General features: G+C 37.3%; 3 protein-coding genes across 8 annotated transcripts; 2 read left to right on the forward strand and 1 right to left on the reverse strand.

Moving 5' to 3' along the window:
* Positions 1–43: 43 nt before the first annotated feature.
* LOC135624872 (protein LIKE COV 1-like) lies at positions 44–5,587 on the reverse strand. The gene is made up of 7 exons (XM_065128905.1): positions 5,249–5,587; positions 3,455–3,507; positions 2,659–2,768; positions 2,318–2,485; positions 2,146–2,243; positions 454–580; positions 44–322 (listed from the first exon to the last, which is right to left on the reverse strand). The coding sequence occupies exons 1-7, from the start codon at positions 5,417–5,419 to the stop codon at positions 231–233; spliced, it is 819 nt and encodes a 272-aa protein (XP_064984977.1). The 5' UTR covers positions 5,420–5,587; the 3' UTR covers positions 44–230.
* Positions 5,588–5,914: 327 nt separating this feature from the next.
* LOC104000801 (uncharacterized) lies at positions 5,915–9,589 on the forward strand. Of its 4 annotated transcripts, none has more exons than XM_065128909.1 (5): positions 5,915–6,142; positions 6,221–6,384; positions 6,828–7,872; positions 8,558–9,133; positions 9,210–9,589. In XM_065128909.1, the coding sequence occupies exons 4-5, from the start codon at positions 8,996–8,998 to the stop codon at positions 9,378–9,380; spliced, it is 309 nt and encodes a 102-aa protein (XP_064984981.1). In that variant the 5' UTR covers positions 5,915–6,142; positions 6,221–6,384; positions 6,828–7,872; positions 8,558–8,995; the 3' UTR covers positions 9,381–9,589. The 4 variants fall into 4 exon arrangements, 3 of the variants coding, with proteins under 3 accessions (XP_064984981.1, XP_064984983.1, XP_064984984.1); XM_065128911.1 differs by having other exon boundaries at positions 7,636–7,872; XM_065128912.1 differs by having other exon boundaries at positions 7,648–7,872.
* Positions 9,590–9,728: 139 nt separating this feature from the next.
* On the forward strand, positions 9,729–23,519 carry LOC135583511 (transcription factor MYB3R-1-like). Of its 3 annotated transcripts, XM_065128907.1 has the most exons (13): positions 9,729–10,434; positions 11,022–11,225; positions 11,432–11,486; positions 13,177–13,234; positions 14,418–14,512; positions 14,618–14,721; positions 15,994–16,122; positions 16,540–18,065; positions 18,174–18,397; positions 19,867–20,204; positions 21,162–21,279; positions 22,599–22,832; positions 23,141–23,519. In XM_065128907.1, exons 2-13 carry the CDS (start codon positions 11,119–11,121, stop codon positions 23,276–23,278), a joined length of 3,126 nt encoding a protein of 1,041 aa, XP_064984979.1. In that variant the 5' UTR covers positions 9,729–10,434; positions 11,022–11,118; the 3' UTR covers positions 23,279–23,519. The 3 variants fall into 3 exon arrangements, with proteins under 3 accessions (XP_064984979.1, XP_064984978.1, XP_064984980.1); XM_065128906.1 differs by having other exon boundaries at positions 16,540–18,397; XM_065128908.1 differs by adding an exon at positions 12,489–13,022 and having other exon boundaries at positions 9,729–11,486; positions 16,540–18,397.
* Positions 23,520–24,156: the final 637 nt, after the last annotated feature.

A 24,156-nucleotide genomic window follows, 5' to 3' on the forward strand; every position in this document is an offset into this window, starting at 1 on the left:
ATAGAGTAGAACTATAATCTACATCAATCTTTACATATGACTGTAAAACTGGAAAGGAACACCAAACCATTCTCCGATATCATTCCTCTGAGCTCTTTAAAACTTTACATAGCAGTGTGGAAGTTGAAAACCTAAGAGTGGAAGAAAGTTTCATGACAGCTAAATCTGATCAAACTGCAAATCTAACCATCTGAATGGTTAAGAAAAGAAAAACACCATTGGTCTTAGTTTCAGGGAAATCCGGTTCGATCCAATTGTATTGAATGTGATTCCAGTGTTGACAGAATTTGAGGCATTGACATGCCCCCTGACACCACAATCTCTGCATCAAAAACATTATTGATATTGAAATTGACATAATGGAAGACATAAACTAAGAATATAGAGCTGCAGAGATGAGAAATAGGACTCAGAATCTTGCATGAAATTGAACCCAAGAAGTTTGCAACTAACCGATTCCCTCTCGGACAGAGAGGTTTGGTCTAATAACATCCCTCGAGTTGATCATAAAGACGTCACCAATATAGAGATGGTTGGTAGGAACATAGACACAGAATAGCTCCTCTTCACCAGTGTAATTCTGCAGATTAAGGTGGTAAAAAAACATCATAACAAAAAAAACTCCAGTTAAATAAGAATGAATTTGCAAGAAACTAACACAAAAATGAGAATTCATGATTAATGATACCAATATGAATGTGACGAAATTTCTGCAAGGACATGTATATATGATCAAGTAGGTTGATGACTGGATTATCTGGCCTATCATTTTCTTTTTTGCTTTTGTTCCTAAAGGCTCACTACAATGGCCATGGAGGAAATGCCAAGCCCACTTCTATGCATAATTAGATGCCTCTAACAATTCTAGCACCTTCACCACACTATCCATGGTAACTTCCCCCTTCCATATGACAAACAAAATTGGTTTTGTATTTGTCATTCTCTAGTCCCAACAAATTGATAGGTCTCATCTGCTCGATGTCTCTAGTGTTCCACAGGGCCTCCAGGGAGACTTATTACAAGGGAGCAGAAGCAAGAGACCAACTATGGGAATAATATGTGAGCGCAGAGATAGTTGTTATGGAACCGATTCCACCACATCCAGGAATTTCCTCAAACTGCCAAATAAGTGAAATAACCATTTTTCCAGCTATTCAGAAGCTCTTAGCCATTGACTACATGTATCTGTCAAGTCCCTGCTCTGCTCCTGTCTGATCCTGTCCCCTCTCCCGTTGAAGGACGAATGATTTTAGTGTAGAAAATGGATTTTCTTAGTTGATTGAACATCTGTCTGAGATCCTTTCTCATTCAATTTCCCCAGCTTTTGTCCCATCCAATATATATGCTGCAAGTCTTTTGCATTTTCCAGCCACTGATGCTGGCTTTTGATCCAGCAATATGAAAAGCCAATGAAGCATCATCATCCATATAGATTTTTACCAAAACCAATGGAGGACAAAGCATCATTAATATGTGATATAGTCAATGTCTTTCCAAATATGATCTTTGCCAAACCTGATGCACATGCAAAGTATCATCATCCACAAACTTTTTTTTACATCACCTAGTGCAAAATGGAACTCCATAGAACAGTGAGGTCAAAATATTTTTTATCCAAGTCAAAGTCTGTCCTCCCCATATAAGCAAAGTTCATCATGTTTCGCTACACCCAATTAGTTTCCAATATTTGAATTTCTTTAAACTAACCTGCTCCCACCTTGGAAGCCGTTGACAATATACAGAATAATTGGTACTGAGAATGATGCTTATTCTAAAATTGAAACCTTATTTACAAATCTGGTACACCACAAGATAGAAGTATGTTGTTCCATTCAATCAGTCTCAAATAAAAACCTCCAACATAGCTCTCCATTCTCAGTCTTTGATCTGAACTCAAGCCATCCTCAAAACCTTTAAAAAGAACTTTAGGTTTGTAGAAACAAAAGGCCACTTCTAAAGATTTTACAAGGAATATATTAAATACTGAGCAGCATAACATCAATGCCTAATGAGAACTCAAAAAATAGGAATAGGTTCGTACATAGAGAACCAACAAAAAACATGTAAGAACATAAGCTATTAAGACTAGATGTTTTAAATATTACAAGATTAGGAAAACTGATGGAATGATGTTTGTTTTCAGACCTGAAGAACAACAGTTGAAGTGATGAAACCAAATGCATATTCACCAATTCGAGGGTGCCTTATAATGACCACTTCTTTGAAGGCTTGAGAGTTTTGATCTGTAGATAGACATCGTGAGTAACAAAATATAGTGTGGATTGACAGAACCATCAAGGTAAAAAGAATGTATTACCAGGTGATATGGCAGTACTAATTTGTTTAGATGCATTGTAAATGTGGCGAACAAAAGGCATCCGCTTGATAAGCCACTCACTGAGGCTAAGAACAGATGTCCCTAGCCAAGAAGACATGAAAACTCCAACCAAAAAGATGAATGTGATAGAAGTTATAAAACCAAGCCCTGATAAAAAAGAACAAAAGCAGTGAGCTCCACAGCAGGAGAATGGGAGAAATATAAGTATTTGAAAAAAGATTGATCTCCCTTGGCAGATCAAAGAATACAGAAGAGAAAAATAAACCACATAAGAACATTCTTAAATAAAAAGAACGCTTTTAGAAAACTTTTACGCATACCAAATATGTCAATTCCAAGTTGGGCATAGATTGGAGAGAAAAATCCATCCACAAAACGAATAAACCACCAAGTGATGTAGAAAGTAATTGCTATTGGAAATAGGATAACACTGCAAGAATAAAATTGATGTCAGAACAGCAAAAGACAAAGAAATCTCAATAAATTTACTTACATCAGAACCAAAACAAAAATGACTTTCTGTATATCTCCAAATGCTCCTTTTATGTGAAAGACTATAAATGCATATGGTCAATGTTCATGAAGGCAATTTTCCTAATTAAAGCCTTTTGTGTTTTTTTTTTTCGAAAACTAAGTTCTCCTATTGCAGAATACTTATCCTAATAACTGGATTGTATAGCATCTTTAACAATATAATGGCATATTGGGGTAACAAGAAAGAAGAGAAAATAGGTAAAAGAACAAGGTTGAAAGATATTGCCAATTTTGAAGAACCAGTTTAAAAAGAAAATTTTGTTTTATAGAACTAATGAGAAACAGATGGTTCTGAATCTCTTCTTGCTTACACATCAAAAAAGTTAGTTAACAGAAGCATTCATTCAATAATTCAATACTCTTGTTACCAATATAAACAGTAACTATTACCCTTGTACAGTATCATAAAAATGAGCAAAATAAGCAAAGAAAAATCATGTATTAAAAGGGTCGGTACCAATAACAGGTTCTTACAAATGAAACAACATATAAAATAGCTGAAAATTAAATAGCATCATAACAGTGAACTAATACTTAGCTCAACATTGTGAAGAAAGTGCAAATCATTCAGGAGAAAATTACCATCCGGTCATGAACTTTTTTGAAGCCCAACTACGAACAACTTTGTGAAATGCCTGTTTAAGTAATACTTTTCAATTAAAAGGATATGACAAAGATTCTTATGATATGTCAATCAATGTAAAATAAATTACAGAGTTTAAGAATATCTATGGAGTTGCATGGAAGAGCATCAATCATAAATCAAGTGCAGTATGAAATTACACTGAGAAAAGAGAAAATGAAAAAAGTTGTAGCAAGAAGAAAAGAAAGCAGAAAATTTGTTAAAGCTACTTCAGGTTCCAGCAAACAGAAGTAATAGCAATTACTATAAAACTAGTAAAAGGACATATACCTTCCAATGTAACATATGCTGGCCAGAGATATATAATTTCCCACAAAAAATAGATAAAGAAATTAAGTGCACCAGTAGATTGCTTGGGAACTTACTCTGGTGATTTAAAAAAAAGGGGAAAAAAGAAAAAACTAGCCCAAAACAAAGAAAGAAAATAAAACTAATCTGAGGGTCAATTAAGAACCACGACAACAAGTCATATTTGTTCAGTCACAAATATGAGCAGAAAAACCTACAAGCTCCCATAAGTTTGTTGTAACTTCTATTTTAGAATTTCATCCTTCCTTGCAGAAGGAAGATCTGTATTACTTCCTCAAGTAATGCAGACTCAGAACAAACGTAAATGGAGTGGATATGTGAATATACCAGGAAACCATAACAAGGACTTTGGGATGTTTTATCGTGTACATTCTGATGGTCATAGTATAAGGACTTCTTCCTTGATCATGCTTAGTATGTATGAACAAGATCCATCCAGTGGCAACTCTTTAGCACCGAGTTATATAATTTAAATTTTGGGATTTGACCTATAATGTGTTACTTGTATAATTAAAGTTCAGCTTAAAGCTATTTTCACGAAGCCTTGCAAATTTGAATTTCACATCCTATTGAAGATTAATGTTAATTGCTAAAACTATAAGCAAGTTAGAATTTCACATCCTATTGAATATTTATGTAGTTATTTAAACATACAGTCAAAACAAAAGCTAGGAGCACATCCAGAAGAAAAGGCAAGCCAAGTCATTTCTGATCCAGTTTCCGAAAAGAAAAGTACTACATACAAAAAGAAGGAAGTTGATACTTCTACTTTATGGTGCCAGCATCTCATCAGCATGGGTTCATAATGGCCCAAAGGGTAGACCATGCTCATTGCCCGGACATTCCTCTCCAAAATATGGAATTTAACCAGATTTAGTGGGTAAAATTAGACTAGTAATCCGGAATTGTGTCCTTCTATCAGACAAAAGCTATTCACATAAAAAAGATCAGATGGATCTCTACAAGGCAGCACAAAGTCTATAGTTGTTTCTCTCGACATAGCCACTGAGTTAGCTAAGAGGACTGACAAAACGTGTATAATTTTCGAGTTCCAGATGCACAGTAAAGCATATTGTGGAGCAGAAACCAGAAAGGGTGTTTTTGTAAGAATATATAAAAAATGAAAGAATTTGGTGGCAGAAAAGGAATGACAAGAATTTCTCATGCGACTAAAGTTTGACTGGTTGTTAACTAGCAAAAACTTAAACTTAGTACACTATTGGAAGTTAGTCTCCTCTAATTACTGTTCGATATTACTAGGAAAACCGGAGCCATGTAAACCTACAAGCTCCAAGATAGACGGTTCGAACAAAAAATAACTTATCTTATAGATCGAGAAGGAGATGTCCAAAATCAATCTTGACGCAACAAAAAATTGAAACCTTTCACGGCCAATTAGATAAATAGAACAGGGCGAGTCTGACCTCTCGGCCGGAGTGGTGGCGGGAGGGGGAGGCGGTGGCCGCAGCGGCGGAGGTCTTGGAGTCACCATCATCGGCGGGATCCTCCCCCACCGGAATCAGCAGCTCCCGATCTCTTTCTCTGCTCCCCATCCCTATCGACGACGGCGACGACTTATCCTCGCCCATCATCATCGCCTTCTCATCTTTCACCTTCGTATCTCTCGATCTTCTCTTCGCGAACAGGGAAATTATTCGCCCTCCTTTTACTATGCGATCGAATCGAAGTAAAAACCTCTCTCGAAATCGATCGCTTGAAGGGCTTCCGTTCGTTTCAGTTTCCCCTCTCTGGCATCTGGAAGGATCATCAATTTATGTACTGACCCCGTCGGGACTCACACGTCACAGCGACCTTTTAACCGGGGTCCATGGACCCCTCCGATCACATGGCAGGAAGGATGAGACAGGTATGACCGCATCGGACGAGTTTGATCAGTGTTCTTCTCTCGGAGAGGTGGACCCAACGAATGTCCAATTGGATTCCAGCGATATCGAGTTGTACATATGATCATTTATTACGACTAATAATCACTATTTGTTAATATTAAGATTTGTAATGGCATATATGATATATTGAGATTGTTAAGGAAAAATATGATGTTTCCAAACGACCTTAAATACGTAAAAATATGAACGGCCCCGCGAGGGTCAACCGGTCACGCTGAGCCACCACCGGCCAAAACACCAACCCCAATTCTCCCGTTCGATTCTCACTTCGACGGCTTCGATTCATTCGATTTCTTGCATTATCATGGATGCCCCTTTTCGATGAAGAACAAACTCCATCATAAATTCGATCGATTTGGATGCCCCTTTTCGACCAGTGGTCGAATTCGCTTCGTCGTGGGAGGGTCGTAGGTAAAAAAAAAAAAACCCTACTTTTATTGGTTCCAAAAACCCTAGATTTTGCTCTGTTGTTGAAATCTCTGCGTGTAGACTCTCCATCGGAGCCCACGAAACCCTAGGTTTCCTGGCCACCGGGTTTTGCTGTCAAGAAGCTAGAGGCGAAGATGATTTTCCTACTTCAAGCCCCTGCCAGGAGCGGGCGACTGACTCATCTTCAGGAAGTTGGACGAGCACGAGAACAAGGAGATTATCAAGTATGGGTTCCCCGAAGATGTCTGTTAATTTCTTTTTCCTTAAAGTTGGTTCCTTTATCTTGACTGGTTCCTTCTACATCTGTTTCTCCTATTCTAGCCAAATTTGTTGCTGGTTAGCCACATTTATTGTTTCTCGTCCTAGTCGATCTAAGACCGTTGTCGAAATAATTCTATTGTCTTAATGTTATTCTCTTCTCTGTCTCTCGTTTTAGCCATCTAGGGTTTTTGGTGATAATAGTGCCTTGTGAGGGAAATTGAGTGAGACATAGGTTTAGGCTTAAGAGAAAAGTAAGATATGCTCTCCTGGAGGCTTCAGAACAATCGAATGCTCACGTATCGCAGCATGTTAACGTGTTTGCAATAACATGTTCACTTGCTATTATGTCAACTTAAATCACGAAAATTTCTGACGTAACTTCTTTTGGTGTGTTTACGGAGAGCAGTCTGCAGCAGATATCAGGAATCCTGAATGGACAAAGGTTTCTCTCGAGGGTGTCAGATCATTGTAAAAATAGGTTTGTTTGTCTGTTTACTAGATAATTTGAAGAAGTGACAAGTGAGCACTTTCACATAATTATTTTGTTGTCTAGAATGAGTTGAATCTACTCCAAGATTTCTTTGTTGACCATTTTCTGCTTTTAACTCTGATATTTCCATTGTCAATGTTTTTCATCTAAAATGTGGTCTGGTCAAATATTTTTGCATGCTTTTAACAATTTTTTTGGGCAATGAGGCTTGATCCACTGTTATTTAAATGAAAGCATCATAAATTTTTAATTTTCTTTGTTGCACTTGTGAGAGAAGCTGTCAATGCAGCAGAAAGAGCAGAGAGGAAGGCCCAGTTAAGAAATGAAGTCCCTTATTTGCCTACCGAAAACGTGAGGTTATGAAGCAGACGGACATGCAAAGTTCAGAAATGATAAAGATATTCAAGACATGTAGTCTCCTTATGAGAAATAATAGCAGGAACAAGTTTGAAGTAATTCATGTCCAGTTTTCAGTCACCCACTATGCTTATAGTTTCATGACAAGGTTCATTTACATCAGTAGGTTGTCTTATCTGATCTTCTAACATTAGTCAAGTATCATAAGAAGGTTGTGAATCCATCGGAATCTTTGTCGATTGTTTTGAACAGCCTTCTTCCTCTAAGTTTGTTCCCCATCAGTCCCTGCTTTTATTAAGGAAAAGCTTGCTATAAACTTGAGTTTCAAGGTGGGCGAACTTTTGTCTCTCTGAAAGCCTTGGTTTAGATGGTCTTGCAGAAAAAGAGGAAAGAAACGGAGAGGCTCGAAAGGATAAACAGGCAGGGATGAGGAGCTACAAGAGTTTGATGTTCCAGAGAAGATGATGGCATCTAATGAACAACTTGCTTCCACTAGTAAATCCCTGCAAGAACTTGAAGATGACAACTTCATGTGAGCATCGTACAAGTTATCTGATGGTTGGTAAAGATGGTCAAGCTTTCAAGAATCTGCTTGATGACAATGGTAAGATAAAATTGTGATACGGTCGCTACAGGACCTTTATTCGATTACAAATGATGTTTCACTGTGAAATGCGATTAAAAAAAGGAATGGAACCATATATCAGTTATCCACAAATGTATCTCATGATATGAAAGTTATATACTGCAATTCAGTCTGCAATTTGTACCTTAATGCAATGTTCAGTTTTCTAACTTATATTCTATGTGAACTGCTGCATCTTAGCCTCGTATCCAGAAGTCAATCTGAGCCTGCATGTTGCTTGGGTTTGGGAAAAAAAAATTCTATATGCTGACTGCAGAGAACATACTGTGGCAAGACTTGGCTTCATATTGGCATGCAGCATTGTTAATGTTCACAGGCAAGAAAAATTTTAATTGAAATAGCATGAGAACAGAGATTTTTCGGAACAGTGGAATGGGAGATTGGAAGTCAGATTCTTAGCTAACTCCATCATTTGAGTACTGCAACTTAAACATTGTTGCATTTTAGTTAGGATTGAATTTTACTTGGTGATATTTGGAGATTACAAATGTAAACTGCCAACCAGTCAGATTAGAAGTGTGAAGAAAACCTAGTTGTGCTTTCCTTTCTAACCTGTATGATAGAGATGAAGTTTTGGATTGGTTCCTTGTTTAGAAGATATCATTCATCGTGGAAATAGCAGCTTCAACCTTGATTTGTGTAGGGGGGAGTCCTCTGTCTTCATTAAGGATGCAGCATCACTTGAGGCATCGGCTTTATCATCTGGCATAAATACCAACTCTTTTGCCATCACAATCTTCTCATGCATACAAATGGTGAAAGAGACCCGCCGTCGTGATACCCAGATCGAGCTGGCACACGGTCTGCACCGGCCTGATTCGCCACCGCTAGAGATCAAAAGCCACGTCTTTGCTTGAATTAGAGATAATAGCAGTGACAACGCCATGACTCAGCGGTCTTACCAGAGGAGAGACAGAGAAGAAGCCAGGCTGGTTCTCCCCTCATCGTGTCAGCATACATTAAATAGCAGAAATGAGAGAGAGAGAGAGAGAGAGAGCTCACATCCAAAGCATCCTTCTATTTGGATTAATTCCGAAGCGATAGAGAAGTAGAACGTAGAGACGACAAGGATAAGAGCAGAATGTTGGAAGGAAGGGCAATAATCCAGGACACAGACATGCCTGTGAAGATGCAGCTGCAAGCCATGTCCTGTGCCTACGAAGCTCTTGACCTCTTTGATGTCCTTGACTGCACGGGAATAGCTGCTCACATCAAAAAGGTTTCCACCCTCTTCTTCTCTCTCTCTCGTTCTTGTTTCTCCATTTCTTCCCATCCTTATGCTTGTGGTGTTCCAGGAATTTGATGTGAGGTATGGCCCTGGATGGCAATGCGTGGTGGGATCCAAGTTTGGGTGCTTCTTCACCCACAGAAAGGGCACCTTCGTCTACTTCTGCCTGGAGAGACTCAACTTCCTCATCTTCAAAGGACCTTCTGCTATGTCAACTCCAACCACAAACGCAAAATAGCTGTTCTGACCTTGTTCTAATGGCTCCCAACTGTGACCTCCAGATACATTCTTCGGTTGTTCTTTGCTCTTTCTGACTCCTCGTACTTCGTCTAACGAAATATGGAACATCTCCATACTGATCAACTCCATGCTTGGCTTTCTGATCCAAACTCTATTATGGTTTCTCTGTCTCATGTTCTGAAGATAAAAAGGATGAACTTGTTCTTATCTCTGAAGAGCACATATCTGCAGAAGTATCAGAGTGATTCTTGATAATCCGATCGAGCCACATTAAATAATGGTTCCAAGTGGCCATTAAACCATCGTATCAAGCTGGATATCCAAAGAATTCGAGAATTCATGATCACAATTTTGCATCAAATCACAATGTGATATCCCACCACCTCATGTTCCAGTTGTATTTGGTTCGTCTGTTCTCCAAGCGATCAATGCTTGGCAATAATGTCGATAATTTCCCTTGGATTAAATCGATCGATTTGGGTGTTTTAATTCATGCAATCACATCAAATTATATGACTTCTATTGTAGGATTTCAGTTATCTTAGAATAAGAATTCGCTATTCACAGAATACATTGAATCACAGCCGTTCACTTGCCAATCATGAACAGCGGGATCATGCGTCGGACAGGAAGTTCGGAGTTGCACGTCTCCCTCACCATCGTAGGAGTGGGTCCAGCTGGGGCCCTGTCGCCGTGTCCTTTGCCAAAGAAGGTGGGTGAAACGGTAGGGAGGCAATTGTTCGTCGGTAATAACCACGAGCCGGTGGCCAACCGGCCTATTGACCGGCAATATCCGGTAAACAGCCGTTGGGATTCAAAATGGCGAAGCGGAAGAATGGCTACTGCAAACGGACGGTGATGATCTAGTCCCGATAGTCGTACTCGGGCTCTGGCCCGTCGGATCGCCCGATGGTGGCTCGAAGTTTAAACGTAGGGTTCGAAGCCGCTCGCATACGCTACAAAGAAGAAAGAAAAGAACCCAAGAACGCTATAAAACAAATCTCTCTCTCTCTGGCAATTTGAAAGAGGAAGCTGGTGGACATCTGAATCAGGTGCGTTATAGCTTCATCGAGTCGTCGACTTTTCGATTATAATAGTTTCTTTTCGGAGCGGCCGTTCTTGATAAGGGTTTCGGTTCGGGCACGAGCTCGTTGTGGATTTTGATCGCTTCTTGATGGAGATTGTGGAATCTCGATTTTTGGATGGGAGATCGGGAATCGGTACTTTGTGGTTCGGTGCTTGCGATGGAGAGGTTGACTGTCGGAAGAGGTTAAGGTTCTAGACGATTAGGCTTCTGATAAGTTGTTGTCTCGCTTCCTTGCGAATTTTTGGAACGGGGTTATTGATGGGTGATTTCGAATTCGTTAGCTCAACACACCACTGGCTTGTCAATTTGAAAATATAATCGGGTGTTCGTAATTAAATTGCTAAAATTGTTCTTGTCGTCATCTATTGAGTGAACGTTCTTGAAGTTATTACTCTTGAGATTGGAATTTTACAATTGAATCTGAATACTCAAGATAATTTTCCCCTGTTTTCTCTGACAAGAACAGTTGGTTTTCATTTGGTTTATTAACGTTCTTTCTCCATTGCTTTTGCAGTTTATGGTTTTTCCTTTTCTTTACGAATCTCTTTTCAGAGTCTTGGGTGCTTGATGATGCTTTGCAAGTTGTTCCTGAATCAGTGCTTATCGATTTGGGATTGGAACATAAGTCTTCGTTCATCATTCGGTAAAAATGACAAGTGACAATGGAAAAAGTGCTCCGAAAGGCGAAGCTGTTACTTCCAGGGCTGCTCACGGAGCAAGTGGCGACGAATTTCTGAGGCAACGATCCTTAAATGGGTAGTAACTCTGATGTTCACTGCTTCTTTGATTTCAACTCTTTTTTCTTTATGATCATGGCATTTGGAATCTTATGCTTGAATAAGAGTATTTCAATTAGACTCGTTGTTGAAGCTACATCTGAACGAATCAATGTCGAAAAGTTATTGTCTGAATTGAAACATGCGAAAGCAAATCTGATGTATTACTCTATAAATCAACTGTAGGAGGATCACTGGTCCAACACGCCGCTCAACCAAAGGACAGTGGACGGCTGAGGAGGTAATATTCAGATGCAGATAAAATGAGTCAGATATGTTGCTTTTGTTAATTTAAAACGAGTCATCTGTTGAGTGTTATGGGTAATTGAAGAGACATAACCAAATAAATGTTTTTTTTCTTTCAATTTCTGCAGTATATGGAGTTAAAATTTGAAATTTCTGCAGTATAGTTTTCTTTTGGACCCTATGATTTAATCGTTACCGTTTGCTTCACCTTGTCTTCTTTATCAAATATTAGATAATATTGCAAATGTATATGCTCTTTGTTATATTTCCCATTTGTCATGCTCTTTATCACACTAGTCAACTGCTCAGTTCACATTTCATTTCACTTAGATTGTGGCAAATCATCCTAACTGCAGATTCTGATGACTGTAAATTGTTTAACCTTATGGTTAGAATTAATTGTAACGTGTGCTTTCAATTTTTGATGTTAATTTTATTCATTGATGCCATATATCATTTTCCATTTTCCCCTGCAACCTCTAGATAAGAAATCTGGAATAGTTTATGAGGATAGAAGCTTTGTCACTTGTTTCATGTATGTTTTTCTTGATTGATAATGTTCCTCTGTTGAACATAGAGACCGATTTTAATTCAGTTCACGTAGTTACCTTCGCTTCCTCCTCTTTTGCTTATGATTATCAAATTTTAATTCTTACTCAATGTGTGTGTTGATTCACTTTATTAGTATCTGATTATGATTGATGTGCGTTGGGAAGGATTAATAGGTTATGAGGTTATCGAATCGATAAAAAATAAATAAATGATAGAAAAATTATAAAATAAATATAAAACGATTTAATATAGGAGAAAAAAATTCCCACGAATGAACCTGACAAAGATGGGATTCATAAGAGGATGAGAATCTCTCCCGGGTTTTAGAAAAACTTATCCAAATCTAACAAAAACAGAAAATAGTAAAAAATCATAATGAGGTTCGTTGACCAAAAGTGAGACCAAAGTTGACGACTCAACTTTCTCTTCTTCCTCTTCTCCGCAGTTGCTGCAATAATGAGCACAGTGACCGGCCGGCGACGGAGATCGGAGACCGGACGTCGGAGTCGGGGAGGACGAGAAGCTTTGGTCGGATTTGGGTAGAGAGTGTTCTTCTCCCTCACGACTTCACCCTCACCCCTTTTGCTGCCCTTCCCCAAAGCTCCATAGGAGCGAGGGACTCTTTCACCCTGTCTCGCTTCTTCTCCTCAAAGCTCCATTTATAGGAGCGAGGGAAGGAGGATGGCGTGCAGCACGCGGCGGCGGGCGATTGCGGGCGACTGCGGCGCTGGCCGCGGGCAACAGCGTGCGCTGCGGCTGCAGTCGGCGCTGGCCACGCTGGTGAGGGCGCTGCTGGCGGCGGCGCGGTGAGCGGCGAGCGGCTGCAGATTGGGGCCCCCGCGATGAGGAGCGCGGTGAGAAACCCTCGGGTGATGAGGGCGCTGCGACCGGAGACATGCGGGGGCCACAGTGGGGGCCGATGAGGAGTTGCGTCGGTCAACTTCGCTAATTTATTCGCCCAAATGGGACTCGATTTTTAGTCAGTTCTCACAATGTGCTTTTTGATCTCACCAAACATAATTTTTTTTCTCTTTTGCAAACATCAGCATCGTATCTGGCTTTAGGCATCTTAACAATAAATGTTTTATGTTGGTTAAGCTAGTTCTTGTATATAAAACAGTGTATGTGTGCAGGATGCCATATTGTACAGAGCTGTTCAGAGTTTCAAAGGCAAACACTGGAAAAAGATAGGTATGTCATATCAACAGTTATGCTAGAACCGTGTCTTTTCATTTTACCCTTAAGTTTCTTTAGAGTATTATGTACTACATTCCAGAATGTGAGTTTCAATCGTGCCCCATGGGATTTGTTAGGCACTTAGAGACATGACATTCTTTTTGACTTCCAATAATGTGATACTTCCCTTGGCAAAGTTCAAAGAATCATCATGGATCTCAGGATCAGTGATGGAATATCTGATTTATTAAGAAGGATTGACCAAATAATATTGTCTGATTAACCTTTCAACCGGAAAAAGTAACATGAGATATTAAAAGAAAACTAAAAAAGGGGAAAAAAGGAAAATTTTATGAAGATCTAGAAAATAATTTAAATGATATATTTTCCTCAAAACTACAAAGTCGGTAAATAATAAAGTATCCTCCCCATATTTCTTGACCTTTTACCTTGATTATGATGATTGGTCACATTTATTCTCTTTGAAATTTTCTAGATTTCATTTTAGCTTCTGGCAATTTGTTCCTTAATTGTTAGTTGACTGGGTCATTCGATAACTAAAGGCCTACTGCTAATCTCCTGAACTGCATCTTGAATTTAGAATCCAGTAAGATCACATGCCATCAAAAGGTGCATATATTCCTTTTTAACCAGCACCACAATTGCAGGGGTCTTAAATTTCTGTACTTCCTTTCTTTGTCTATTTTAAAATTATTTGAACTGTTACATCAGCTTACTTTGCTGATGATATTCAGGTAGCAAGAAACTGAAACAAATCTATCATTGTCCATTCATGTGTGTGCTTTTATTAAGATTTGCTGGTTCTCATTCAAGATGTTTAGCTAAATGGTTTCTCTGACTGTTTGAGACCTTAATGGTGGAATGCTTTTTTGCTTTATTGAAACTTTGTTGGAGATAATTCCCATGACATATTCAACTCTTTTTTTTTTTTTTCAGTTTGCTGATCTTCTCGTTTTTTCCTCATGTGTTGGCCTTTTTCCTTTGTTTCTGATTTTAATGAGATGACAATGTTCTAATGTTTTTCTTCTCTTTTTTCAAAGTAGGTGGACATAATTCTCATGTCATGACATACTCCACTCTTATATTTGTTCAAGTGTTGTTCTCTTCCTTTTTGTGTTAATATTTGTTCATATATTAAAGCAAACATATGTTTTCTTCTGTTTTACTTGAGTTGCAGCTGAATGTTTTCCAGACCGGACTGACGTTCAATGCCTACATAGGTGGCAAAAGGTTTTAAATCCAGAACTTGTGAAAGGGCCATGGTCAAAAGAGGTGAGCTTATGTTGAAGTTGAATAATTTAATAATAAAAGTTTCTTTTGTCCTTTTCTTTGAATTTTTCTCTGGGGCCTCATTTGATTTATGCAACTCTTCGATAGGAAGATGAAATCATAATCGACATGGTAAAAAAGTTTGGACCAAAAAAGTGGTCAGCCATTGCACAAGCATTACCTGGGCGCATTGGGAAGCAGTGCAGGGAAAGGTAAATCACTAAGAAACATTGCTAAATTGGTTGATAACTTTATTCTTAGCTTGACATCGATTACAAAGTGTACAATTTATCTTCCAGTACAATAAATTACTAAAATAATTTCCAGCTATTGTGAAGCAAATGAAGAAGTGAAATTCATTACATTTACGAGACCAGCACAATATCTAAAGATTTGGAACACGTGGGTTCCTAAACTAAGAAGCTATACCAGATAACCAAAAATCACAAACCGTATCTTTGGTGTTAAAATTGTTTCTATTAAATTTATACTGAAGAAGGGATTGGCACTAGCTGCAGGCTAACTATTTGTTGGAACAACATACTTTGAGGTTTCATAGAATATAGCAATTTCATTCAGATAATAATTCTTGGTTTTTGGAGAAGTGGTGCTAACTCATTTCTGCAGCTTTCTTTTTTTTTAACAGAGAGCAGTAACAAATAAAACTCCATTTTATTCTGATGTTTAGATAGTCACACAACATGACAAGTGAACCCTTCAGTGATTGTCAAAGGCAGAATCAGCTTCCTGGTGTCCCATCAGCAGTTTTTAGCAAACAAATTGTTGGAAGTGGGTGACATTTGTCCTAGTAAAGACACATACTAATATTGTTCTAGCATAGGACATTTACTGTCAGTTGTTCAAGAGTTCTCTTGCCTCCTTTGTATCTAAATACATCATGTGAAGAATGTGAACATGATTGTTGTTCTAGCATAGGACTTTTACTATCAGTTGTTCTAGCATGTGAATTGTGATGTTTGTTACTTGGAAGTAATAAGGTAGTTCACTTGTTGTCAACAACTTGTACATGCAAAATTTCTTCTAGTAGTTTTGCTGTCATGATTTCATAAAGATTTAGGCATAACATGAGCTTCACATTTGCCAGTCAAATTAATTTGCAGTACACTTCATACTCACAAGAGACCATTTAGCAAACTTTTTTTTACTAGTCTTTGATTTGTGGTACCAGATGGTTTTAGGATTCTAGCTATAATTGGGTAATTAATTCTTTTGGACTATGAATTTAGTGATATTGTGAAATCAATGATAAACATTTCTTTTGTAACACAACTGATTTTGTCATGATGATACTAGAATAATTGCCTAAACTAATGTTGTCATTTGGTTGATGTTATCAATTTTTAAACTTGTGTTATTATTTAGTTGGCCATTTGTACATATTTCTCTTCTGATATCATGTTCTTATGATTTTGTAATTTGTTATTTATGAAAAAGTTTACAACATTTTAGTGAATATATTGTAGGTGGCATAATCATCTTAATCCTGCCATAAATAAGGAGCCATGGACTCAAGAAGAGGAAATAGCACTGATTCATGCTCATCAAATTTATGGAAACAAATGGGCAGAGTTGACAAAATTTTTACCAGGCAGGTGAGAATAGAATGATATAATGGTTTTTTTAAGTGGCACAATGTCTTCACGTGATTCAACTGCCATGATGGTGCTATATGTCTCTGAGTTTTTTGTCTGTCTAATGATGCTTGTTGACAATCAAATGGGTACCTTACCTATCTGGTACCCTTTCAACTGTGTTTGTGTCCATTGAGACAGATTCATAGTACCATGTCTTCATCTTTTAGACATCAGTATACTTTCTTGAAAAATAACATATCAAAAGAATTGTGATGATTCAATATTCAAACTACAGTACTCATATGCTGCTACAAATTACAATATTATTTTGTTGACGGGGATATTATGGATGATTCTGCCTTTATATACTGTTCTATCACTTAATGGCATTTGCCAACATGATTATTTAGATATTATCATGATTTGAAATATCAGGACAGACAATGCAATAAAGAACCACTGGAACAGCTCAGTAAAGAAGAAAATAAATTTGTACCTAGCATCAGGACTTCTTTCAGAGTTTCAAGGCCTTCCTCATGCTAAAAGTCCTGCTCAGGTAGTCAATAGACAAAATGGAAGTGCTAATGGTTTAAAGGACAGGCTAGAGGTTGAGGATTCAACAGAATGCAGCCAAACTTCAACAGCCAATGTTGGTTGCTCTCAGTCTGATGAAAATGAAAAACTGGCCAATGCGGCTTCAGTGGATGATGCCATGAATCTAGATGGGGATATTAGTAGAAAAGATATTCAGGATTCTCATTTGTCAATATGCATGAATGACTATTATGCCTATATGGAGGATTTTGCACGTGCTGTTCCCGAAGAACAATCTAAAGTTTCTGCATCTGCAAACTTACTACTAACTGAGGAGGTATCTGAAAAAATTGCTGAGCAAGCAAGCAAGTATGATTTGCCTAATAATTCTACAGTAGAGATTTCCCAGAAATCACCGGGGTTAACGGAAGCATCGGAGTACCATAGTGTCTGTAGAACAAATAACGAAAATGGATCTGTTTCATGTTCAAAATTTTCAGATCTTAAATTTCCAAATTTTGTGTCAGATAATGATTCAGCATATGAGAAACAGAGTGATCTTTTGGTATGTGAAACTGGTTGCTTCAGCAACTATCTTTCTGGGTTAGATGTTCTTCAAGGAGGTATCGAAGAATGTCCTATTGAATTTGATGATTCAAGCTTTGGGAATTTGGATTATTACTCTGGTACAATTTGCCAAAACTCCTTTAGTTCTGAGGCTTGTAAAAGTCTCACTTCATGTCCAAATCCTGTCAGCTCATCAGGTATGCTTGGAATTTCCTATGATGACAATTTGGTGGCCGTACTTCCTCATTCATGTGGTAGTGATGGAAGATTATACAGAAATTCTACTCTTGAAACTAGAGATATTTCTGTTGAAGCTCATGATTCAGATGTCATTATATGTTCATATGATGGCATTGCTTATTCCAGTTGCTCTTCTCTTTGTCCCAGTGATAGCAGTAAATCTAAATTTTTTCTCCCAGAAGATAAGAGACAGGAAATTGGGGCTCCAAAACAAACAAACACAGTGATGATGGTTTCTGCTACTCCAAACACCAATCACAAGGCTATGTCATCAGATGAAAATCTATCTGTGCAGTCTGCAGACTTGTCAGATTCTGGAGCTCTGTTTTATGAACCTCCATGTTTTCCAAGCTTAGAGATTCCATTTATCAGCTGTGACCTCATATCCTCTGGAGATCCTCAGCAGGCATATAGTCCCCTTGGGATTCGTCAACTGATGATGTCCTCTGTGAATTGTTCTAAACCGTATAGTCTGTGGGATTCACCTTCTCATGATGAGTCGCCTAATGCTCATTTAAAAGGTGCTGTCAAAAGTTTCATGTATACACCATCAATTTTGAAGAAACGTCAACGTGAAATGTCATCACCTATACCAGAACAGAGAACTGACAAGAAACCTGGTAAAGATATGGCTCGTGTGTCATTATGCTCATCCCCTGTAAATGATGCTGAGAATTCTTTCATGGTTAATGTGAACGATGAAATCATTTTTAATGAAATTCCTCCAGGTTATGCTGAGGGAGGATTTAGTAATCCTTCAGATAAGCAGCATAAGGTACCTGTTCTTGGGGATGAAGACAAAGAAAATCTATGCCAATCGTCTTGTTATGCAACAGCTGGAAATGTTGTTATGGAAGCAAAGACCCCAGCTAACTCATATGGTAAAATGTCATCCTTTACATCAGCTACTAGTGCAGCAAGCAAAGTTGATACTGGTGCTTCAAAATGGAGAGTAAGTTTTCATTCATCAAATATGTTTGTACCTTATAAGGGATAAGGTGTTTCAAAATGGTGCTTCAAAACGGTGTTCATGGAGTTATCAGTCTTAATTAAAGGAATTTAACTAACAACTTTCTTGCTTGAAAAAGATATCCTTTAAACAAATTTCTCAGTTTGATGCAAGTACATTCACCAAAAGCTTGCTCAATTTCCAGGTTGTTTCTATCAAGAACTCATAAATCAAAATTAGAAAAGAATATGATCATAAGTTTCTAACTTGTTGACATTTGCCAATGGCTGCAAAGAAAAAAAATATTATTCAGATCAGGCAGTGTAAATTTGCTAATTTTTAAAAATTTCTCGTCTTGTGCTGGTCTCTTATATTCTTTGATCATTGATTGTTTAGCTTTTAACACTTGGCTTATACATTTACTTCTAAAGTGAAAATATCAATCAACATGTGATGTGATTGTTTTAAATATATCTGTTCCAAGCCTCAGTTTCAGTTTGATTTGTCCAATATATTGATCTTCTTGCTAATGCATGTTCTTATTCAATCCCAGTTCTTGATCTGCTGACAGAATTTGTAGCTGTCTCTAATTTTGTCTAGGTCATTCCATCTGAATTCAGAAATCATCCATATCCCACATCCATTTCTTTCATATATATTTTTTATATTCATGGGTATATGACATAATTCCTTATGTACTCTGGTCAACATAATATCTCTTGCTATATTGCAAGAGTCCCTCATTATGAGGTTATAAAATTGTCATGACTTTGACACTTTGTGCTATTTGCCCAATAACTTGAAATAAATTGGGCCTTCTGTTTGACCAGAAATTTTTAAAGCTGAGTTACTGATAGAAGGTCATCTAGTTCTATATATCAATCCATTTGGATGTTGGGTTATTCCAGAACCAGAATCTTCCATACTGCTTATCCTAGCCAAACTTCAATACAGCACATTTAGTCCAAAATAAATTGTTAAAAGGCAACATGTGGCAAGAATGATTTGACTTTTGGCTTGACACTATGACATGCTCCTTTATCACCCATAGGTAGCCCTCCCTTACCTAATCCACTAATTTATATATCCTTTTCAATTTTCATAGGTCCACTCTGGTGTGAGTTGTTATGATTTGGGAGCTGTTAGCCCATACCATTAGAGGAAATGGACGTTAATTATGTGCATTAAAATGCTTAAGCTCAAGCTACCATATGTGGCCCATTTATCTAGTCCTATATATTTATCCAACCTAATATCAAATTTCAGTGTCGTTCTGGTGGGGCATCATAGAAAGTCTTAACCATGACTGTGCATCAATCAATAATATTGCTTTGTTGTGTTAGAGATATAGTTGAAACAGAAATAGTCAGTCTTTTGAAGTGCTAAATGCTAATTGTGCCATTTTAATTTTTTATCGTTTAACTAAATGCTGATAAGAAAATCATTCTTCTTTTGTGGTTATTGTCCCGCAGCCACCTCGGATTCTCGTCGAATGCAATGCTAATAACAAAGTATTCTTTTCTCCACGTGGCACCAGATATCCTACGAATGGGTCAGTAAACGTTGGTGCTAAAGCTTTGAAAGTTCACACTCTCAGGAGCTCAGAGAATGCATCAAATTTTGGTCAATTAGATGATTGTGCTGAATCTCTTTTTGATGTCTCTGCCTTCTTTTCTCCTAGAGTCGGTGAAAATAAGGACTCACATTGTGTCTCTATTATATCAGTACAATCTGATCCATCAACACATCCTTCTTTTGCGGTTGAAAAATGCAGTTCAACAGTTGATGATGACATTAGACACTTAAACATGTAAGAAAGTAGATCAAGAGATGATTGTGTTTTGGCTCAGTCATTTAAATTTAATTTCAGTTTTTGGTATGATGGATTTCATAATTAGAGATATATTTTGTTGGCTCTTTACTGCATACATTCTTCATTGTGTTCTTTTCTTACTGTAGTGAACTTTGAAATTTTAATTGGGTTTTTTTTATGTTGCTTTAATTCTAGGATTGAGGATTGCTAATGATTAATCTTCTTTTATTGGGCCCACTATTATCATAGATGAGGATCACCCAAGTGACATTGGATGGCTGGATGTTGGATGGTTTTCCCTACATGCATGCATAGGTGTAGCATCCTTCTGTAGGAATAGCCTCACATGATGTGAATGCTTCTAATGAATTATAATTTTATTTGGACAACAGTCGATTCTATTTTATAATTCCATATGCAGCTATTTTTCTGTGGGATTCTCCTGTTACACATTCTATTGCTTTTCTCTACCTAGTTGAACCATATCTTGACTTGGCAAAATGGAATTAGCATGTATAAAGTGGCCCTGGATCATATTACACTTCCCATTTGAAATGAAGAGCTAGAACCCAACCTTTTTTATATAGCCTTGTGTTCTAGAACATCCAATTTTGATGCTTTATCCGCATATTTTTTCCAAAATAATTATTTTGTTATTCACTTCTCAATCTTTTGGAAAGTCAAAAAGATGAATGGAAACTCTTATGTAATGAACAAATTTGATATTTTTCCCTTAATCTCAACTTTTATGTTTATACTAAAACTTCTATGTTGGACCAGTTCTTTCAGAAAGAAACCAACAAGATAGAACTTTGATTAAAATGAGTAATTTGGTAAATAAACATCATGATGCAATTCTTGTCCTCAATTTATTCTGCTTTTGTTGTGGAGAACTGAGAACGATTTATTCTTTATCTTGTGTTCTCTCTAACGCTAATATCTTTCTCCTAACAGTTTTGTTGATACCCCTGGTGTTAAAAGGGGAATTGAATCTCCTTCGGCATGGAAGTCACCCTGGTTTGTGAACTCTCTCCTTCCAGTACATGGAATTGGCACTGATACAGCATTTGAGGTTAGACAAAATCATCTTTTTGATAATTATGTATCTACTTTTGTTTTGTTTTTCTTCATACATTCGCATATTCATTTTCCCATGGTACAGTATTTATGCAGGCTTATTTGGACTAACATATGGAGAGTTGATATATAGATATTTTTAGTTGGATCAAGCATAAGAAATTTCATATTGTGCATTAGGTAAATTGGTCTCTGTTACCAAGAAAGATATGTTGAACAAAAGTCTTGTTAACAATATGACATTTGCAAACAACTTACACATGAAACTAATTTCAAAATACAAAATGATTTTACAGGCTTTTTAGTGCCAATTTATAAGCTAAAGGTAGATATTCTAAGCTGCCATAATTATAGAGGAATTAAGTTAGTGTCACATTATGAAGCATTGTGGAAGGGAGATTGAAAGAAGAATAAGATTCAAAATGAGTATTTCAGAGGATCAATTTGGTTTTGTGCCCATAAGATTAAACATAGATAACAAAGAATATAAAGAGAGAAGAAGACGGAACACATGAAATGTGCTTCTAGTAAAGAATGCGGATGTAGTTGACGTAGACAAGAAGTTTTGTAAATAAAAGGTTTAGGTGTTATGGATCTATTATTTGGTAGAAAAAAGGATTGATGAATATATCGTGCATAAAGAAAAAAAATAAGATAATTTAGGTGGAGAGGGGCATTGAGCTTTTCTATGATCATTGTGTCTCCTTGGATAAAAAAATTATAAAACAGTTGTAAGGTGAACTTTGCTTTATCAATTGAGGTGTTGGCAGTTAGAAGTAATAGGCACAAAACTTTAATTAGGATGGACTTGTGGTAGATATGTGCAATTACTATAAGTAATATACTCTGAGAACAATTAGGTGGTGCCCTGATAGAGAATAAAATTACTATAAGTAATATACTCTGAGACTTAAATATTCCATGGATGATTAAGAATAATGGTGTGAGGAGAGATAGAAGGAGACTTCAAAAGAATTTACTGGAAACATTAAGATGCACTCTTGATTTAACTAGAGATGTTGCATTATATAGTGCTCAATAGCAGAAAAAAATATCTATATAGCTGACCCAAATAGATAGGCCGTTGTAGCTTGTCGTTGCCAGAGTGCTCTTGCAAAAGAAAACTTGAGGACTGATAAGTGGGAACTTATGGAGGCATCATCACATGTCCAGAATGAAATGTCTTTCATGTTTAGATAACAGCCATAGGCAGCCTTCTTAATTGATCAACTTCTAATTTTCTATTATGTGGTCGAGTCTAACTTACATTGTTTAATGCTATGTAGAACAAATTTCTCATTCCTAATTTTACAGGACATGGGATATTTAATGAGCCCTGGCGATCAAAGTTATGATGCCATTGGGCTGATGAGGCAGTTAAGTGAGCACACTGCTGCTGCAGTTGCAGAGGCCCAAGAGGTACTGATAAGTGAAAGCCCCGTCAGAGCATGCAATGAACCACAATCTGACAACAAGAAATTCTCAGATGAAAATGCTGATCCTGCTGACAAAGAGCTGGGAAATTATCATATGCCATCAAAAATCATGGTACTTGTCAAAAACTGTGTTATTTGTTTGTAGACACATACCTGAAAAGCATTTGGCCAAAGTAGACTTCCAATATGCACTTTTGGACATGCAAAATGAAACACGACATTCTTCATGATTCTGAACTTTTAATATCATTCACTTGGTTTGACATTACATACTTCACAGAGAAAAATTCTGTATTTATTACTCAGTTTCTAAATTCAACTAAAATTATATATCTGGAAGCATATTTCATGAAATTATCTACAATTTTCTGCAATGATTATTATACCCTGCAATTTCATCACTTTTATCATCCTGTACAGACGGAGGCTCGAGTTCTTGATTTTAGTGGATGTGGCACACCTGTCAACAAGAGATCAGAAAATGTGAAAGCAGGTAACACAGAGACACCCATAAGCTTGTCAAGCCAGTCCTCGTATCTTATGAAGGTTTGCAGATAGAAGCTACCAGGCATCACAGTAAAAAAGTTTGCTTCTTTGCCATCTTAATATGTAAATGCCCCTCGCTGTGATTGCTTTCCTGATTTATTTTATCTCAGTTTCTTCTTTTAGGTATATTCATTTTTATGGATTGTCAATTTTAATTGCAACCGAAGAATGTCAGTGAATATAAATCCAATACAATCAGTCCATCGAGTCATGTCATTTTGAATTGCGTAAGTTTGTATGTATTTTTTCCTCTCCTGTCAGCTAATTCATATATTCATCAAAAGTAGTGGGAACTTTTTTTGTGTTTGTATAGGGGGGAAGCAGCAGAGTTTGATGCTCTTCTGATTGTTCTTCTTCTGATGCTTGTAAATACAGCAAGCTTTGACCAAAGAAATCTGGAAGCTTTGCCGATAGATAGATAGATAGATAGATAGATAGATAGATAGATGTCTGGGGTATGTAGCTTCACTATTATATCCCAGATGGAATTATACATTTTGATGCTCATGCTGCATTGAATACTTTGGAATTCATATACACTCAGTTTCTCTCTTTCCAGTGAATATCTCGGTTTCATAGTTCTGCTCTCTCTCTCTCTCTCTCTCGATTACTTTACCAAATTGTTTGTTAATGCCTTGAAAGAAGCCTTCCTTGTAGCTAAGCTGCGTTGTAGGTAGGATAAGTACACTTTATTTCATTGAGAGCAAGATTTCATTTGCCTCTTCAAGAAGAGTGCACCGTACATGGGTACTTTTCTAACTGAATGCCAATTTATCCTCTCAATGTTCTATTATTAATGCGGGGCGGGGGGTTAAAAACGAACTGTAAATAACGAACACGAGAAACGCTTTTGTGGTCTGTCTTGGGATGTATGTCTAATACACAATGCT

This window comes from Musa acuminata, chromosome BXJ2-10 (genome assembly GCF_036884655.1).
Source record: "Musa acuminata AAA Group cultivar baxijiao chromosome BXJ2-10, Cavendish_Baxijiao_AAA, whole genome shotgun sequence".
NCBI classification, from domain to species: Eukaryota; Viridiplantae; Streptophyta; class Magnoliopsida; order Zingiberales; family Musaceae; genus Musa; species Musa acuminata.

What these genes read in the sequence shown, in the direction of transcription:
- LOC135624872 (XM_065128905.1), bottom strand. Translation starts at nt 5,419, where the DNA reads ATGATGATGGGCGAGGATAAGTCGTCGCCGTCGTCGATAGGGATGGGG. An exon ending in ACTTGGAATTGACATATTTG is followed by an intron (nt 2,486 to 2,658) that starts GTATGCGTAAAA and finishes CTTTTTTATCAG; the next exon opens with GGCTTGGTTTTATAACTTCT. An exon ending in CTTCAACTGTTGTTCTTCAG is followed by an intron (nt 581 to 2,145) that starts GTCTGAAAACAA and finishes CTTAATCTGCAG; the next exon opens with AATTACACTGGTGAAGAGGA.
- LOC135583511 (XM_065128906.1), top strand. Translation starts at nt 11,119, where the DNA reads ATGACAAGTGACAATGGAAAAAGTGCTCCGAAAGGCGAAGCTGTTACT. An exon ending in ACAAAATTTTTACCAGGCAG is followed by an intron (nt 16,123 to 16,539) that starts GTGAGAATAGAA and finishes TTGAAATATCAG; the next exon opens with GACAGACAATGCAATAAAGA. An exon ending in GACATTAGACACTTAAACAT is followed by an intron (nt 20,205 to 21,161) that starts GTAAGAAAGTAG and finishes TTCTCCTAACAG; the next exon opens with TTTTGTTGATACCCCTGGTG.
- LOC104000801 (XM_065128909.1), top strand. Translation starts at nt 8,996, where the DNA reads ATGTTGGAAGGAAGGGCAATAATCCAGGACACAGACATGCCTGTGAAG. An exon ending in TAGCTGCTCACATCAAAAAG is followed by an intron (nt 9,134 to 9,209) that starts GTTTCCACCCTC and finishes GTGGTGTTCCAG; the next exon opens with GAATTTGATGTGAGGTATGG.